General features: G+C 42.9%; 1 protein-coding gene across 6 annotated transcripts in view; it reads right to left on the bottom strand.

Moving 5' to 3' along the window:
• The window catches only part of ASB9 (ankyrin repeat and SOCS box containing 9), a 29170-nt gene extending 11068 nt beyond the window's left edge, over nt 1–18102 (bottom strand). For 3 of the 6 annotated variants that reach the window (XM_009197234.3, XM_003917430.3, XM_003917431.3), the window contains exons 1-3: nt 17315–17704; nt 4339–4418; nt 401–508 (exon numbers count right to left, since the gene is read on the bottom strand). In XM_009197234.3, coding sequence (XP_009195498.1) covers nt 401–508; nt 4339–4418; nt 17315–17408 — 282 coding nt within the window. In that variant the 5' untranslated portion in view covers nt 17409–17704. Of the gene's footprint in view, nt 1–400; nt 509–4338; nt 4419–17314 lie in introns of all 6 variants that reach the window. The other 3 variants (XM_009197232.3, XM_009197231.3, XM_017954299.3) reach the window with 3 other exon arrangements.
• Nucleotides 18103–18153: the final 51 nt, after the last annotated feature.

Below are 18153 nucleotides of genomic sequence, written 5' to 3'. Positions count from 1 at the left end.
ATCCCTGCTACCATGTGAACAAGTCCAAGTTGCCAGCCAAAGGGTGAATGACCACATAGATTTTCTGTCTCCTCAGACATCCTAGCCATCCCAGGCAAATGTGTGCTTTCCACAATATTTCATTACCTTCCAGCCATAACAATGAAGACAGAAGTCTAACAACTATTTATTAGTAGTGTGTGATAAAGAAAATGATATAGACTGTAAGCACGACTAAAAATTTAGTATTGCATCCACCTATCACTAAAGCAAACAAGTCTGATGAACATAATTTTCTTAAAAAACAACTGTCTTCATATTTCAAATCAGCCTAATCAAAAGTGCTGGAAGCTATTCAGCAGGGATATACATAGTCATTTTTCATTCTTGGTTTCTAAGATGTTGTTTCAGCTGCCCTTACCTGAGCTCCATGCTTTAATAAAATCTTTACACAAGAGGGATGACCTCCGAGACAGGCTTCATGGAGTGGGGAGACATGATCTGCCGTGATGATGTTCACAAGCCACCCCTGAAGGAGGGGAAATAGAGTAAGGGGTGCAAAGCGACAGTGCCCTGGGGCTGTTTTTCGGCCACCATTCCAGTACTATGACAAAGTTGACCTGGCTCAAAGTCAGATGGTACACTAAGATGTTTATATTGACTTAAAAAAAATCTGCCACTCAGGAAAACAGTTTGACTGTATCTATTAGAGCTGACAATGCCTATGCCTATGCCTCAGCAATTTGACTCTTAGATATACATCTAGATACATATACAAGAATATTCACAAGAGCATTGGTCGTAATAGAAACTGCAAACAAACCAAATGTCCATCAACAATGAACTGAATTAATAAACTTTGGTATAATCTTTCAGCAGAAAGATTACACCCAACAAATTATAATGGCAAACACTACCAGGGTGATGCTTGCAAAAATAATGTTGAGCAAAAGAAGCAAAATCCAAAAGCATACACACTGAATGATTACATCAATTTAAAGTTCAAAATTAGGCAAAACTACCCCATATTGTTTCAGAAGACATAATATATAAAGTAAAACCATAAAGAAAACAAGGAAATCGGGATAATGGTTAATCCTGTGGAAGAGGGACAGGATTGTGTTCCAGAAAGCATGGTAAGGGGAGGGATGGGTGACTCTTTGGAGGAGCCAGCAATGTGCTATTTTTCCATTTCCTGACCTGGGGAGGCAGTCACATGGCAATACTCTCATCATCATCACTTTTTGTTCAACTGCACACGTGTTTAAGTTCTTTTATGTTTGTTTATGAAATTTCTCAATTTTTTTAAAGTCAGCGTGGCCCGAATTGCTAAGTTTTAACAAGCAATTATTAAATTTTAACATATTCACAAGTGTCTCTATCTTGTGGGACAATTAAAAGGAAATTATGAAACTGCAAGGGAAAAGAAATAGTCTGCATGTACCTTTTAGGAAGCCTAAATGTACTTTATTTAGGAAATTGAAATGCACCTATTAACTAATATAATTGCTCTTTAAATGTAAGTATTTAGTAGCACATAGGATTTAATAATATTTGTAATAAAAATACCAGTTTCACCCAACTTTTTTTCTCAAAAAAACCCTCCTTTTCCTGACATTTAATTTTTTTTCTTAGATTTCCTAGCTCTATCATAGTTTTGACAAGAGGGTCAGTAAACAACAGCCTACAGAGTCAAATCTAGACCACAACCTGCTTCTGTACAGCACAGCAGCTAGGAATGGTTTCTACATTTTTAATGGTTTAAAAGAAATCAAAGGAATATTTTGTGACACATGAAAATTTTATGAAATTCAAATTTCAGCATCCATAAGCAAAGTTTTACCAGAACACAGCCATGCCCATTCATTTACATACTGTCTACAACTGCTTTTCTGCTAAACAGCAGAGTTAGGTACTTCCAACAGAGACTGCATGGTTCACAAAGCCTAAAATATTTACTATCTGGTCCTTTACTGAAAAAAATTTGCCAAGTCTTGTCTTGATCAAAGAAAAGAATATGTCATTTCTTACTTTACTATTCGTACCTAAGACTTAAATGTCCAATTGGCAAGAGAAAATACCTTATTTTCTCAGTCATCCCACTTACAAAAAGTAGTTTTGTCAATGCCACAAGAGGGGTAGGGTATGATTGTCACATGAAGCAAAAATCATGCAAGTGTATCAGACACAAGTGGGGGGAAAGACAGGCTGAGGTACAGAACTTGGGCAAAAGGCAACCAATAGGAAACAACCAATAGAAAATGCGCATGCTCCTCCAGCACGACTACCATTTTTAAACCGGCATTTAGACCAGGCACGGTGGCTCATGCCTGTAATCCCAGCACTTTGGGAGGCTAAGGCTGATGGATTACCTGAGGTCAGCAGTTCGAGACCAGCTTGACCAACATGGTGAAACCTCGTCTCTACTAAAAATACAAAATTGACCGGGCGCGGTGGCTCAAGCCTGTAATCCCAGCACTTTGGGAGGCCGAGGCGGGCGGATCACGAGGTCAGGAGATCGAGACCATCCTGGCTAACACAGTGAAACCCCGTCTATACTAAAAAATACAAAAAAACTAGCTGGGCAAGGTGGCGGGTACCTGTAGTCCCAGCTACTCGGGAGGCTGAGGCAGGAGAATGGCGTGAACCCAGGAGGTGGAGCTTGCAGTGAGCTGAGATCCGGCCACCGCACTCCAGCCTGGGCGACAGAGCAAGACTCCGTCTCAAAAAAAAAAAAAAAATACGAAATTAGCCGGGCGTGGTGGCACATGCCTGTAGGCCCAGCTACTCGGGAGGCTGAGGCAGAATTGCTTGAACCCGGGAGGCGGAGGTTGCAGTGAGCCGAGATCGCGCCACTGCACTCCTGACTGGGGAACAAGAGCGAAACCCTATCTCAAAAAACAAAATAATAATAATAATAGTATAAAACCAGCATTTAGGTGTTTATACATAAATCCAGGTAAATGAAATACAACAACACAGCTATTGGTAACACAAAACAAAAAGTTTTCACCACATACTCACATTACAGAAAGGTTCCTTCTACAAAGTTAGAAACTCATTTATAGTTCATCATCAAGCTACAGTTTTACCTCAGATTAACTGTGGTTTGTCTAAATTATTAACAAGTCTGAGTCATATAATATCATAAGGTAATTAACCCATTATTTCACAGTGTCCAGTCCACAGTCAGTTCTTAGTTTTGAAAAAAAAAAAAAAAAAAGATCGAATGGTTTAACTTTAATATATTTATTTTCAGTCGTCAACTACTCTTAGTTGACAAAATGTACTTCTCTTGATCCTTGAGTTTGGATGTGGTCATGTGACTTGACCAGTGGGATGTTAGCAGATGTGACATGGACAGATTGGAAGTATTCTTGCATGGTTGGGCTTGCCCTGCTGTGCTCCAGCGTTTTGCCAAGAGAAAATAATTCCTCAGGTAGCCAGTGGTCCAAGAAGGATGAAAGAGATGTGCAGCAGGGCTACACCCAACCCACAGCTGGGAGCCAAGCCCAGCCAGGCCCAGCCTTGATGAGCTGACACAAACACACATCAGCAAGAAATAATGGTTACTGTTATCATGTCACTGAGTTTTGGGGTGGTTTGTTATTGAGTTATGGGGTGGACTGACCTAGGTAGGTATCAGAATACTCATTTTATGAAAGCAGAAACTGGGGCTCTAAAAAGACATCTTACACAAATAATGGGATACAACTTGGAGATGGTTCTGGCTGATGTTTCATAAACACATAAATACTGAATGCAAATGAGTACCTGTCCAATTTAACAAGTGATACATAAAAGCTGCAGTGATCATTTTTCGTGCTATCAAAATAGGGTAAATTTCTAATTTTATCTGGGAAGTAGCCTAACTTCTTTTAGCTAGAATTAGTGTTATAATCTATTTATAATAGGCTGCTGCTACCAAAAATGGCTTAAGATAGTGGCTTAGAATAGTATGAAATTTTTCTTTAGAAATTATTTTCTTATAGGAGGATTTCTTACTCTAGATAGGTCTATGAAATTGGATTTTTTAAAGCACATTTATTCTCACTCAGCTCTATCTGAAACTTAGCATATCCCTCAATTCAGAATGTAGACAACAAACCACAGTAGTAATAGTAGTATGTAGGGTTATCTCCAATAGAAATTACAGATATTTTCTATTGTATTACAATTGTCATAGACAAAAGTATCTCAAAATATATACTCATCCTATTTAGAAATTATAGTAGTTATTAGAATCGCCATGAGGTCTTCTATTTAATGAATTAATTTAAAAGTTCCCATGTTATTATGTCACACGTTTGTTTTAATATTTTGATAGGTTTCTTTTGTATTATATTTTCAAAAAGCTACCTGGCTGATGAGGTTCCTCAGAGACAGCTGATGTCCGTAGATTGCAGCTTCATGCATAGGAGACCAATCAGACACAGCATCTGTATGGAAAGGGAGGAATGGGTTACATTCTGCTAATGCACTTAGACCCAGAGACTTATCCTTGCCCATCAATAAGAGCCTAATAGTCCCTGGATGGAGACATTGGATTCACTCAACCAAAATTCCCATTAGGAATTCAGCATTTCTCTTCTTTATTAATATTTTTTTGTGCACAGTTTGTTTGAACAATGTCTGGAGAGCTTGGGAAAGAACTACAGCCAGTCCTCAAACTAAGGAGAAACGAGGTGGACTGGGATGACAGATTACTGTATTTCTATTTACACACTGGTTTCAAAGGCAAATGGCCCATTTAGTTAAGCGAGAGCTTCACTAATTACCAGCATTAGTGTGTTAAGCTGTAGCTGCCGGTCTAGTTTCCTGCATGAAATACAGACTTTGGCATCTCAGCAAACAGTGTCCTGTATTAATAGCAGTAATCATGTAATTACATGCACCATTAGGTTTGGAATGAAATCTAAACAGAACCATATCTATTTATAGATTATCTCCTGTCGTAATATTAAGCACAGATCAGTGCTCAGTCTCACCTTGAAACAGGGACATTATTTACCCCCAAACACAGCATGCCAAGGTGGTTAAAGAAAGCTCTTAATTCAGACCCGCTTCACCTTTTCTGACCTGTGGGTCCCGGGAAAGGCCCAGTGCCCCAGTTTCCTTCTCTGTAAAGTTACAAGTTGCGCATCCCTAATATATAATATGCAGGTTGAGCATCCTTAACCCAAAACTCCCAAATCCAAAATGCTCCAAAATCCAAAGCTTCCTGAGTGCTAACATGATGCCACAAGTGGAAAATTCCACATGTGACATGTGATGGGTTGCAGTCAAAACTTTGTTTCATGCACAAACTTATTTAAAATACCATATAAAATTACCTTCAGGTTATGTGTGTAAGGTGTATATGAAACATAAATGAATTTCGTGTTTAGACTTGAGTACAATCCACAAGGTAAGTCATTATTGTATATGCAAATATTCCAACATCTGAAAAAATTGGAAACGCTTCTGGTCCCAAGGATTTCAGAGAAGGGATGCTCAACCTGTACTTACCATGGCTCAATACATACTAGCTACTATTATTATCCTGCCCTAACACTAAACAGACAGTCTTGATTACACCTCATCATCACTGCTATTTAAAATAGCAAATTTACACCGGGCGCGGTGGCTCCACACCTGCAATCCCAGCACTTTTGGAGGCTGAGGTGGGCGGATCACCTGAGATCAGGAGTTCGAGACCAGCTTGGCCAACACGGTGAAACACCATCTCTACTAAAAATGTAAAAATTAGCTGGGTGTGGTGGCTCACGCCTATAATCCCAGCTACTCGGGAGGCTGAGGCAGGAGAATCGGTTGAACCCGGGAGGTGGAGGTTGCAGTGAGCCGAGGTCATGCTACTGCACTCCAGCCTGGGCAACACAGTGAGACTCTGTCTCAAAAAAAAATAAAATAAAATAGCCAAATTTATTCTACAACCACATAGAAGGAAAACAAATTCTCAGGAAAGAGGCCTGAAAACCCAATCCCAACCCATTAAATGCTTTCCTCTCTCTTTATAATTGAATATGAATATGACCGAGTGAGGCATAGACCTGATCTTTTCTCATCTCAAGCTTCATCTGATTTCCAGTAGAAATGTGAGGGAGGCGTGCCTGAACCTGCTTCAGCTCCAGCTCCACCTGCTTCGGCAAACACACTACATACAAACAAGGTAGAAAGGTCTGGTGCCAGTTATGCCTTGCGTGGTAGCTAATAGCTCCTAAAAGCTGAGAAGACCTGGAGAAGGAGGGTACTTAAAATGAAAGGCTATGAAGTATCCTTTGTACTTAACACATGTTGGCTTAACACTTTGTACTGAACACATGAGGCCCGTCTGCCACCTGAAGCCATCAGTGCCCTGGAAAATCTGTATTAGTAAGCAAATGACCATTCTTCCAGATGGATTCATTAGGCATTTGGTACATAAAAGGAAGACAAATGAGCCCATCTACATACTGCCCATCCAATGCTTTCCTTCTGGGGTTACTAAGGTGCTTGAGACAAGGTACATCTTAAGTGAAATGGCTTTTCCTACCGTCAAAACCTTACGCTTAATAGATACTCAATGTCCTCACAGCATTCTCTGATGTTCCTAATTATTTCTGGAATAATACTGCTGATTCTAGGGCTTGGAAGCTAAAATTCGGACTGCAGATATGGAAAGACTGATCTCCAAATTAGAATTAAAAGGACAACTAATTCCACCCTGTTGGTGCTGATAATGCCAAATACCATTCACACAAAATCTTGAATGAGAACAAAGAGCCACAAATTGAGAAAGGTTTTGAAAATCAGTTTTCAATAGATTTGCAAATGTATCCTGATGGATCACCACATGTATGATGATTAATCCACTTTTTTTCCAAGTGCTCAGCTGCTAAGAAATACAGCTGCCACATTTCCCAACCTCTCTTAAAGCTCCCTAAGATTACGAGTGTCGACAGCCTAAACAGCCAGGCAGGTAAATTGGGTCCTAATTTGTAAGTGTTTAGAGTTCATAAAAATGATGCACTTATCAAGTGTAGCCACAAATGGTCTTACTTTCTACTCATTCATTATGGGACCATTACTCTATTTGGGGCAACTAAAGAAGTACATACTTCTCCAAGAGAACAGGCTATCTGAGTTTGCACCTCTGCAGAATGTAGTGCTTACAGAGCAGAGACAGCTTGTGTCTTTCAGAAGTAGAGTGTTGTCCTGGTACACATAGTGAGGGGCTGACAATGTGAATATCTCTAGCTAGCTATCTAGCAAGCAGCTGTATTGAGATATAATTCGCATACCATACAATACACCCATTTAATGTGTACAATTCAGCAGTTTTCAGTATATTCAGAGCTATGCAACCAATGCCACAATCAATTTTAGAACATTTTCATCACCCCAAAAAGAAACTCTGTGCCCATTTAGCAGTCACTCCACAGTTCTACTTCCCCCAGCCCCTGGCAACCATGGATCTAGTTTCTGTCACTATGGATTTGCCTATTCTGGACATTTCACATAAATGAAACTATACAGTATGTGGTGCTTTGCAACTGGCTTCTTTTATTTAGCATAATGTTTCAAAGTTTCATCCATGTTGTAGCATGCACCAGTACTTCATTTTTTTTTTTTTTTTGGTCAAATAATTCCATTGTATGGATAAGTCACATTTTATTTATTCATTCATCAGTTGACAGAAATTTGTGTCATTTCTACTTCTTGGCTATTATTAATAATGCTGCTATAAACATTCATGTACAAGTTTTTGAGCAGATGTATGTTTTCAATTCTCCTGCATATACACCTAAAAGAACTGCTGTATGATATGGTAACACAATGTTTGTTTTGAGACTATTTTCCAAAGTGGCTGTACTACATTATATTCCCATCAGCAGTATATGAGCCTTCCCCTTCTAACTGAAAGTCATTTCAGCTCAGGGTTTGTTAGGCCTGTCACGGTATACCTATGCTCCTGCCCAGAAGAAAAACATGAGTCCCTGTAAAACCAAAATCCATCTCAAATTTAGACAAGGACTTTGACCTCAGCAGGTCTCAGAACAAATGAGTGATTATGTGAAAATGTACAATAGTGACAATGAGTAATTTAACATTTTTCTTTGTGTGTAATGTTTTGTTTTTCGAGACAGAGTCTCACTTTGTCACCCAGGCTGGAGACAGTGGGGCAATCTTGGCTCACTGCAACCTCCGCCTCCCAGGTTCAAGTGGTTCTCCTGCCTCAGCCTCTCAAGTAACTGGGACTACAGGTGCACACCATCACACTCAGCTGATTTTTGTAATTTTAGTAGAGACAGGGTTTCACCATGTTGGTGAGACTGGTCTCCAACTCCTGACCTCAAGTGATCCATGCGCCTCAGCCTCCCAAAGTGCTGGGATTATAGGCATGAGCCACTGCGCCTGGCCTACTTTAACATTTTTCTAACATTCAGAGAGCATAGATTGTGTGTATGTGTGTGTGTATTAGCAAACACCGTAATTTGCAACATGGATTAGTCCACACACACTCTTTCACTCTGGAAAACACTGAAAAGATAGCTGAGTGAGACATGTCTCTTTAGGGATCCAAACGAGGGTCTGTCTGGTGGACCTGGGAAATGCTTCTTCCTTCATGGTTTTCCAGAGCCCACACCCCAAGCAGGCAACGAGCTGTAGGCTCAACACATGCCCAGTTAAACCCCAAAGCAGTTGCCCTTGCTTTCCTGCTAACTGGCAGCTGGAAAGGGCAGAAAACAAGCAGGAAAGGGGACCTATTTTCCTGCCAGAACATGGACAATTCTCATAGTAGGAGACTGTCCAATTCAAGAAGGGGAGACTCAAGGTCACGACATCCTTTTCCACGGACCTCACCCAAGTCTTTGATACTCGAGGGCCATTAGGTGTATGTAACACATTATCCAAGTCCTTGGCGTATATTAAAGGCTCTTTCCCAACACTGGTTCAGCCAAGGTCTATTGGTTTTACTGCCAAAAAAATACATGTGAAATGAGGTCACTGACAATGCCATGGATCCGGTGCTGTGGCTTATGGGTAAAATGGGGCAGGGAGCTCTTGTAATGAAACCACTCCACAAGTCCTCCAAGTAATGCCATTAAACTTATCTTTTAAATTGTACCCTCATCAAACGTGGAGCACATTAGGGAGGCTGCCATTTCATTTTTATTGTAATTTGTGGAACATTTTTTTTTTCATTTCTGTTATTTCAAAAGAGATTTAAGATGCACTAATTGGTACATTCTGAAAATAGCTATTACTGATGTTCTGAGAACCCCAGTGAATGCTGGGCAGTAGCATAAATCTACTCATCCTGAGAAACGTTTTGCAAAGTCAAGATTTCGGGTTGCTCTGAGGGCACAGGAGTATTTGCCTTCAGTCTTCAGGACGCAATAAGGGTAGATTCAGTGGCATGAACTAAACTGCCAGAACCTGGAAAGGATCTGGGTGCTGTGTTCACAATTATTGTGGGCCTTGGTTTGATCCCAGGACAAACCAGAAAAGAGGAGAAAAAGAAACAAGAGGCTTACAGTCAGAAACAAACAGAAAGGCCCACTGAGGCAACTCCTGGGCAAGTCAGGCCTGTCCACTGCAGTTCTTTCTCCAGTTCCGTCATCCAGCCCCTCCTCTCCTCTTTCTTAGCTCTCTCTTCTCTCTCTCCTCTTTCCTGTCTCCCTCTCTCTTCTCTCTCAATATAAAGCTGCCTTCCCATTCTGTCTCAAAGGCAGGTTTTCCCCCAGAAAACTCATCCCTCCTGAGGTGCCCCGATATCTAAAAATTCACCATAACACAATACAATTGTTTTCTTTCAATACCTGTTCCAGCTTGTCTTCTGTTTCAATGTGAATACTCTCTACAGGGTGGGCTCAATTTTGCAAGGATAGAAATACCTCTACAGGTGTCAGTCTCCAGGCAAAATCCCAAAAGATAAGACACTAACACTGGGAACAGTGGTGACCTGCTTGGTGGAATTATGGGTGGTTAGTTTATCTTTCAATGTATTTTCCCAAGTTTCCATGAGTAGGTGTAAATTAGTTTCTTAGGGATACCATAACAAAACACCACAAACTGCGTGGCTTAAAACAACAGAAATTTGTTGTCACAGAGTCCTAGAGGCTAGCAGTGGGATAGAAGTCTGAAATCAAGGTGTGGACAGTGCCATACTCTATCCAAAGGCTCTAGGGAAAAAAAATCCTTCCTTGCCTCTTCTAGCTTCTGGCAGTGGCCATCAGTCCTTGGTGTTCCTTGGTTTCTAGGTGCTTCACTCCTATCTCTGCCTCTGTTGTCACATAGCATTCTCCATGTGTCTCCTCTCCTTTTCTTTTCTTTTTTTTTAATTAATTTATTATTACTATACTTTAAGTTCTAGGGTACATGTGCATAACGTGCAGGTTTGTTACATATGTATACTTGTGCCATGTTGGTGTGCTGCACCCATCAACTCGTCAGCACTCATCAACTCGTCATTTACATCAGGTATAACTCCCACGCAATCCCTCCCCTCCCCCCTCCCCACATGGGCCCCGTGTGTGATGTTCCCTCCTGTGTCCAAGTGGATCTCATTGTTCAGTTCCCACCCATGAGTGAGAACATGGTGTTTGGTTTTCTGTTCTTGTGATAGTTTGCCAAGAATGATGGTTTCCAGCTGCATCCATGTCCCTACAAAGGACACAAACTCATCCTTTTTATGGCTGCATAGCACTCCATGGTGTATATATACACATTTTCTTAATCCAATCTGTCGATGGACATTTGGGTTGATTCCAAGTCTTTTACACAGGAATAGTGCCTAATAAACATATGCGGTGCATGTGTCTTTATAGCAGCATGATTTATAATCCTTGGGTATATCCCCAGTACGGGATGGTTGGGTCATATGGTACATCTAGTTCTAGATCCTTGAGGAATCGCCATATACTGTTTTCCATAATGGTTGAACTAGTTTACAATCCCACCAACAGTGTAAAAAGTGTTCCTATTTCTCCACATCCTCCAGCACCTGTTGTTTCCTGACTTTTAATGATCGTCACCATTCTAACTGGCGTGAGATGCAGTCTCATTGTGGTTTTGATTTGCATTTCTGATGGCCAGTGATGATGAGCATTTTTTTCATGTGTCTGTTGGCTGTATGAATGTCTTCTTTTGAGAAATGTCTGTTCATATCCTCTTTGCCCACTTTTTGATGGGGTTGTTTGTTTTTCTTGTAAATTTGTTTGAGTTCTTTGTAGGTTCTGGATATTAGCCCTTTGTCGAGATGAGTAGATTGCAAAATTTTCTCCCATTCTGTAGGTTGCCTGTTCACTCTTGATGGTAGTTTCTTTTGCTGCAGAAGCTCTTTAGTTTAATTAGATCCCATTTGTCAATTTTTGGCTTTTGCTGCCGTTGCTTTTGGTGTTTTAGACATGAAGTCTTTGCTCATGCCTATGTCCTGAATGGTACTACCTAGGTTTTCCTCTAGGATTTTTATGGTATTAGTTCTAACATTTAAGTCTCTAATCCATCCTGAATTAATTTTTGTATAAGGAGTAAGGAAAGGATCCAGTTTCAGCTTTCTACGGACTCCGGTCATGTTGGATTAAGGTCCATCCTACCCTACTTATGACCTCATCTTAACTAATCTTAACTAAGAAGGTCGCATTCTGAGGCACAGAGGATTGAGAATTTAACCATGTATCTTTTCAGGGGACACAATTCAACTCCTAACAAGCTACTTTCAGGAAAAAAGAAAGACATTCTTTCCCTGCTCCTTGGACAGGAGAGTCTAACATTAAACAAATCTCTATAAAGAGTTGGTTGCCCATCTTCATTCATAACCTTTCCTCCCTCCCTACCCCAGGGAAGTGGGCAGAAAAACGCCTGCAGGTGGAGGTGGGAGCAGCCAGACAATCCACACCTGGGCTCTATTTTCCCTCTAACTTGGCCTTGTGCGAAGGGACATGCTTCACCTGAGCTGAGTTTCTTGGCAAGCTATTTGAAAACAGCATTCTGAGTGTTCTGCATTCCACACTTCACCAAGGTTAAGACCTCAGAAACATAAACAAAAGCAACCAACTACAATGGAGGTTTTAACCAAGGGGCAGGACTGATGCAAAGCAGATGGAGAATGACTTGAGTAGGGAGAGGCAGAAAGTCTAGGAGGGTTTCATGGGCGCAATGGCTCAGCTGGGTGTAGAAGGTGAGTGGCAATTTGCCAGTCAGATTCACAACAGAAAGTAAGAGACCAAAAGTATCCAGGCACCTACCCTTGTGACTTCTACTTCTTTGAAAACTTCTCTTCCCTTAGTACCTGTGTAATTACAACATCCAGAATCTCTTTCTGCTTCTCTGTCCAACTTACTGGTCCTACTTCATCAACTGGAGGCCTGTCCCAGGGTTCCATCCTTGGTTGACTCTCAGCTCTTGGCCATCAGACAATTTCTCCCTTCCTTAGGTTTCAACCACAGCCCCTCTGTAGAACATTCTGAGGTCTCTGGCTTCTAACCTGTGATCATTCCTAAGTCTCAGTCCCATGTCATCATACTGTGCACTGGACATCATTGTTGGCACTGTCATGTCCAAAACAGAACTCTGTATCCTCCCCTCCTCATCCTGCATCCAAGGCAACTTCCTTTCCAACTTCCTTCTTATCTAGCTTATCTGACATTACTTTGGGCTTGAGAACCTTATAATTTTGCCTGCCTTCTCTCTGTTAGTTCCAACGTTTAATCAAGCAGCATACCCTGATTTCTCTTTCCTTTGAAATCATCGCCCTTTCTCTGTCATTTCCAAAGTTCAATCCAAATGTAAGTTTCATGCTTGGATTAGTGCAGTGGTTCTCAAAGTATGGTCTCTGACCAGTACCATCCGTGTCACCTGGGAGTTTGTTATGAATGCAGATTCCTAGGCTTCCAATACCACTTCACCAAAAGCTGCATCATCTGTGTTGCCCAGGCTGGAGCAGTGGCATGATCTCTCGCTCACTAAAGTGTGAACTCCCCGCCTCCCAGGTTCAAGCAATTCTCCTGCCTCTGCCTTCCTAAGTAGCTGGGACTATAGGCATGTGCCAACACACCCAGCTAATTTTTTTTTTTTTTTTTTTTTTTTTTTTTTTTGAGACAGTTTCACTCCTGCTGCCCAGGTTGGAGTGCGTGCAATGGTGATCTCGCTCACCACAACCTCTGCCTCCCAGGTTCAAGCTTACCTCCTGCCTCAGCCTCCCTAGCTGGGATTACAGGCATGCACCACCATGCCCAGCTGTTCTGTATTTTTAGTAAAGACTGGGTTTCCTGCATGTTGGTCAGGCTGGTCTCAAACTCCCACCTCAGGTGATTCGGCAGATACTGCCTCCTGGGGGCAAAGTGCTGGGATTACAGGTGTGAGCCAATCAAGACCCAGCTGCCAAATTTTGTATTTTTAGTAGAGATGGGGTTTCACATGTTGGATAGGCTAGTCTCGAACTCCTGACCTCAAGTGATCCGCCCACCTCAGCCTCCCAAAGTGCTGGGATTACAGGTGTGAGCCACCGCACCCAGCCAGAAGCTGCATTATCTGCATTTTAATAAGCTCTCCAGGTGATGTAGAGGCACAAGAGAACTTGAGAAACACTGGATGAATGCAACAATCTCCCACGATTCCAACACAATCTATCCCAGCTGTGGCTACCAAGTTAATTCACCTACAGCCTTATTACCAGGTCTCTGCGCTAGAACCACCAATGGCTCTCAATTCCCTGCCTCATGAAGCCTAACCTCCTGCACTTAGCTCTTAAATCTGTATCTGCCACTCCATCTCTTCAAACCTGTTCTCACTAGACTCCCTAAGACCTTCACATTTTGCACTCTAGCTGTAACAACGTGTTCACTTTACAAGCACCATGCCTTTGAGTATAACACCTGCCCATTCCCACTCACCCACCCTGACCCCACCAAGGTTGGATTAGGACATTTAGAAACACTGAACAGTTGGCTCAGGTCTGTAATCCCAGCACTTTGGGAGGACGAGGCGGGTGGATCACGAGGTTAGGAGATCGAGACCATCCTGGCTAACACAGAGAAACCCCGACTCTACTAAAAATACAAAAAAATTAGCTGGGCGTGGTGGTGGGAGCCTGTAGTCCCAGCTATTGGGAGGCTGAGGCAGGAGAATGGCATGAACCCAGGAGGTAGAGCTTGCAGTGAGCCGAGATCACGCCACTGCACTCCAGCCTGGGTGACAGAGCGAGACTCCGTCTCAAAAAATTAAAAAAAAAAAAAAAAAAAGAAAAAGAAACCCTCAACAGTGAAAAGTGGCTGGTGCCTCTCTCCCATGTGGAAACAAAAATAAATACAATACTTAGCTATAAAATAACAGTGCAGAAATCAACCAAATTACTGATTCTTTCCCATAATGATTGGTTTGCTGCTTTAAAAATGTATTTATTGGCTGGGCACTGTGGCTCACACCTGTAATCCTAGCACTTTGGGAGGCTGAGGCGGGCAGACTGCCTGAGCTCAGGAGTTGTTGGAGACCAGCCTGGACAACATGGTGAAACTCCGTCTCTACTAAAATACAAAAAAAAAAAAATTAGCCAGGCGTGTGCCTGTAGTCCCACCTAGTCCCTGCTTCTCCCTCCTGAGGCAGAAGAATTGCTTGAATTGCTTGAACCCAGGAGGCCAAGGTTGCAGTGAACCGAGATTGGTGCCACTGCACTCCAGCCTGGTGACAGAGCGAGACTCTGTCTAAAAAAAACGTGTGTGTGTGTGTGTATATACATATATATATAATTCGTTATAAAAAGTGGCTGGGCATGGTGGCTCACACCTGTAATCCCAGCACTTTGGGAGGCCAAAGTAGGCGGATCACTTGAGGTCAGGAGTTCAAGACCAGCCTCGCCAACATGATGAAACCCCGTCTCTACTAAAAATACAAAAATCAGCTGGGTGTGGTGGCAGACGCCTGTAATCCCAGCTACTCGGGAAACTGAGGCAGAAGAGTCGCTTGAACATAGGAAGGTGGAGTTTGCAGTGAGCCGAGATTGCTCCACTGCATTCCAGCCTGGGTGACAGAGTGAAACTCCATTTCAAAAAAAGAAAAAAAAAAAAAAGAAAAAGAAATTCTTTGTAAAAAGCGATTTTGGGTGCCACTTTTGCTTTCCTAGTTCTCCAAACTCATGCTCAATACATCTGCTGATGAATTCAGTTCTGCCTTTGTGGATCTAAATCCCACTGACCATTGAGTACTCTGCTCATTTTATAAGTGAAATTGGATAAATGAATGAATGAATGAGCAGGCTAGTCTGCTCAGTCAAAGGGAAGGTGTTTTGTGTTTTATTTCTTCCATTTTTACCCTTTCAGTACCTGTATAGTAGATTAATAAACCCTGACTGACGGCTAGGCACGGTGGCTCACGCCTGTAATCCTAGCACTTTGGGAGGCCCAGGCGGAGGTCAGGAGTTCGAGACCAGCCTGGCCAACGTGGCGAAACCCCATCTCTACTAAAAATACAAAAATTAGCCGGGCGTGGTGGCGGGCACCTATAATCCCAGCTACTCAGGAAGCTGAGGCAGGAGAATCGCTTGAACCCGGGAGGTGGAGCTTGCAGTGAGCCAAGATCGCGCCACTGCACTCCAGCCTGGGCGACACAGTGAGACTCCGTCTCAACAAAACAAAACAAAACAAAAACAAAAACCCTGACTGACTTCAGGGTCTCTCCCTGTTTACTGCCCCTTTAATCAACAGGTGCTGTGGGCAGTATACCAGGGGTGTGTGTGTGTGTATATATTTACACACCTTTTTTTTTTTTTTGAGATGGAGTCTCGTTCTGTGGCTCAGGCTGGAGTGCAGTGGCACGCATCTTGGCTCACTGCAAGTTTCCACTCAGCCTCCCCCCGAGGGACTACAGGCTTCACTACCACGCCTCGCTAATTTTTGTTATTTTTGGTAGGACGGGTTTCACCGTGGTTAGCCAGGGATGGTCTCGGGATCTCCTGACCTCGCGGATCCGCCTGCCTCAAGCCTCCTGCTGGGATTACAGGCGGAGCCACCTACCAGCTTTTTCTTTTTTTTTTTTTTTTTTTGAGACAGCGTCTCGCTCTGTCACCATGCTGGAGTGCTGTGTCGAGATCTCGGCTCACTGCAACCTCCGCCTCCTGGGTTCAAGCGATTCTCTTGCCTCAGCCTCCCAAGTAGGTGGGATTACAGGTACGTGTAATCCCAGCTAATTTTTGTATTTTAGGTAGCAACGGGGTTTCACCGTGTTGGCCAGGATGGTATCATGACCTCGCGATCCGCCTGCCTCGGCCTCCCAAAGTGCTGGGATTTCAGGTGTAAACCACCGTGCTCCGCCTATATAAGCCTGAACCCAGGAGACGGAGGTTGCAGTGAGTCAAGATTGCGCCACTGCACTCCAGCCCGGGCGACAGAGCAGGACTCCGTCTTAAAAAAAAATTAATAAATAATAAATACATCAATTCAGCAAGGCTGCGGCAACACCAGCTTTCCCAGCCCTGGGTGCTGGGGCTTGTCACCATAACAAGCCCCCAAGGATCTCAACAGGGTGAACAACAGTTGCAGAAAGTGAGCTGTTTCCTTCACCCTCACCCTGCTCCCTTTGCTCTCCAAAAGTTACGAACTTTTAGTCTCCTTCCTGATAAACTCCAAGGCTTCCTCACTGACTGGTCTCAGTTTGGGAAAGGATGTGGCATCAACTTTGCAGACTTGGGGCTGGAGAGTTAACCAGTATATTACTAACCAATACACTATTATTTATAAAAACCTGTGTGCAAATGCCTAAACAAATTTTTCAGAATCCTTTTAGCCAACAAGCACCTGCTGAATGCTCACCAAAGTGTGTATTTGTGGCATTCTGTACGTTAGCACAGACACCACCTGACAGATGAGAATACCTGTAAGATGATTCTCCAATGTTTAAGTAAAACAAAGTCTCTTTGGTCTCTTTTGAAAGTGACTCAATCAGTGCTCAATGTTTGAACATCATTTATAAACCCTGCCCCACCTAAATACCAAAATACCTAAGACTTGCAAATTAAGAAAAAAGTTTTAGCATTAAAAATTTTCCTGTTTGTAACTTTCAAACCTCCAATGTAATAAATAATGCATCTGACCCACAAAGAATGATTCCTGGGAGCTCAAATTTTCACTGGAGAATAATTTGTGACAACTGAATTTGTGTTGTATGTACGATTCTGCAGAAAGAAGTGTACACATTTGTGAACAGCTGTGTAAAGGATATATATCAGCGAACTGTGGGCATCTGCCCAGTAACAGACCCATGGACACCTCACACAGAGCCACTGAAACTGCCCAACCCTCCTCTCCTAAGCACATTAGCCAACCTCCCCAGGGCTGATTCCACTGCCCCTATGACTCACCACTCATCAATGGGTTCGAAAGAAGCCTGATGTCAGGAGTGTCTCTTGGCCCCGCGGGCTTGCTCCCATCCATGTCCCCTTGTTTGCCATCCATGATGCTCTCTCCTAAGCGAGCAAGCTCTGCGCTCCACTTCAGTTGCTCAGCAAAGTCCAAACTCCATGCTCCCCCTGCTCCTGAAAAATTCCAGTTCTGTGGCTGGCTGAGCTGCACACGTCCTGGTCAAATGGTCTGCAGCAAAGAACAGAGCAGGCAGGGTAATCTGAGTGCTACCTGTGGTCAGAGAGGCACACGCTCGTGTACACACACACACACACACACACACACACACACACACGCTTTACCTAACTGGCTGGAGGCCCGCCAGAGGCCACAAGAACCCTCCAGCCCTAAGTCTGCGAAGTTGCTGATGTCACGTCCTTTTCCAAACTGAGACCAATCAGTGAGGAAGCCTTGGAGTTTATCAGGAAGGAAACTCACAGTTTGTAACTTTTGAGAGTGAAGGGAGCAGGGTGGGGATGAAGGAAACAGCTCACTTTTTGCAACTGTTGTTCACCCTGCTGAGATCTGTTTGTTACATGGTAGCTTGTTATGGAGACAAGCCCGAGCACCCAGAGCTGAGAAAGCTGGTTTTGCAGCAGCCCTGCTGAATTGCTTGCACAGTAACATGCACAGCACGCCCTGGCCATCTGCACATGTGCTTTCAATTGTGCTGGGAGTTTCTTATGGGAAAATGTGTCTATATGTTACAAAAAATGTACCTTTGGAAAGAACCATTTTGTTCCTTTCAGTTGCAAGAACTTCACTAAATGTCCTACCTCACCTTTCCTCCACTCATTTT

The sequence above is a fragment of the Papio anubis genome, chromosome X (genome assembly GCF_008728515.1).
Source record: "Papio anubis isolate 15944 chromosome X, Panubis1.0, whole genome shotgun sequence".
NCBI classification, from domain to species: domain Eukaryota; kingdom Metazoa; phylum Chordata; class Mammalia; order Primates; family Cercopithecidae; genus Papio; species Papio anubis.
The sequence above is the reverse complement of the archived record's forward strand: the minus strand, read 5'-3'. Positions and strand labels throughout refer to the sequence as shown.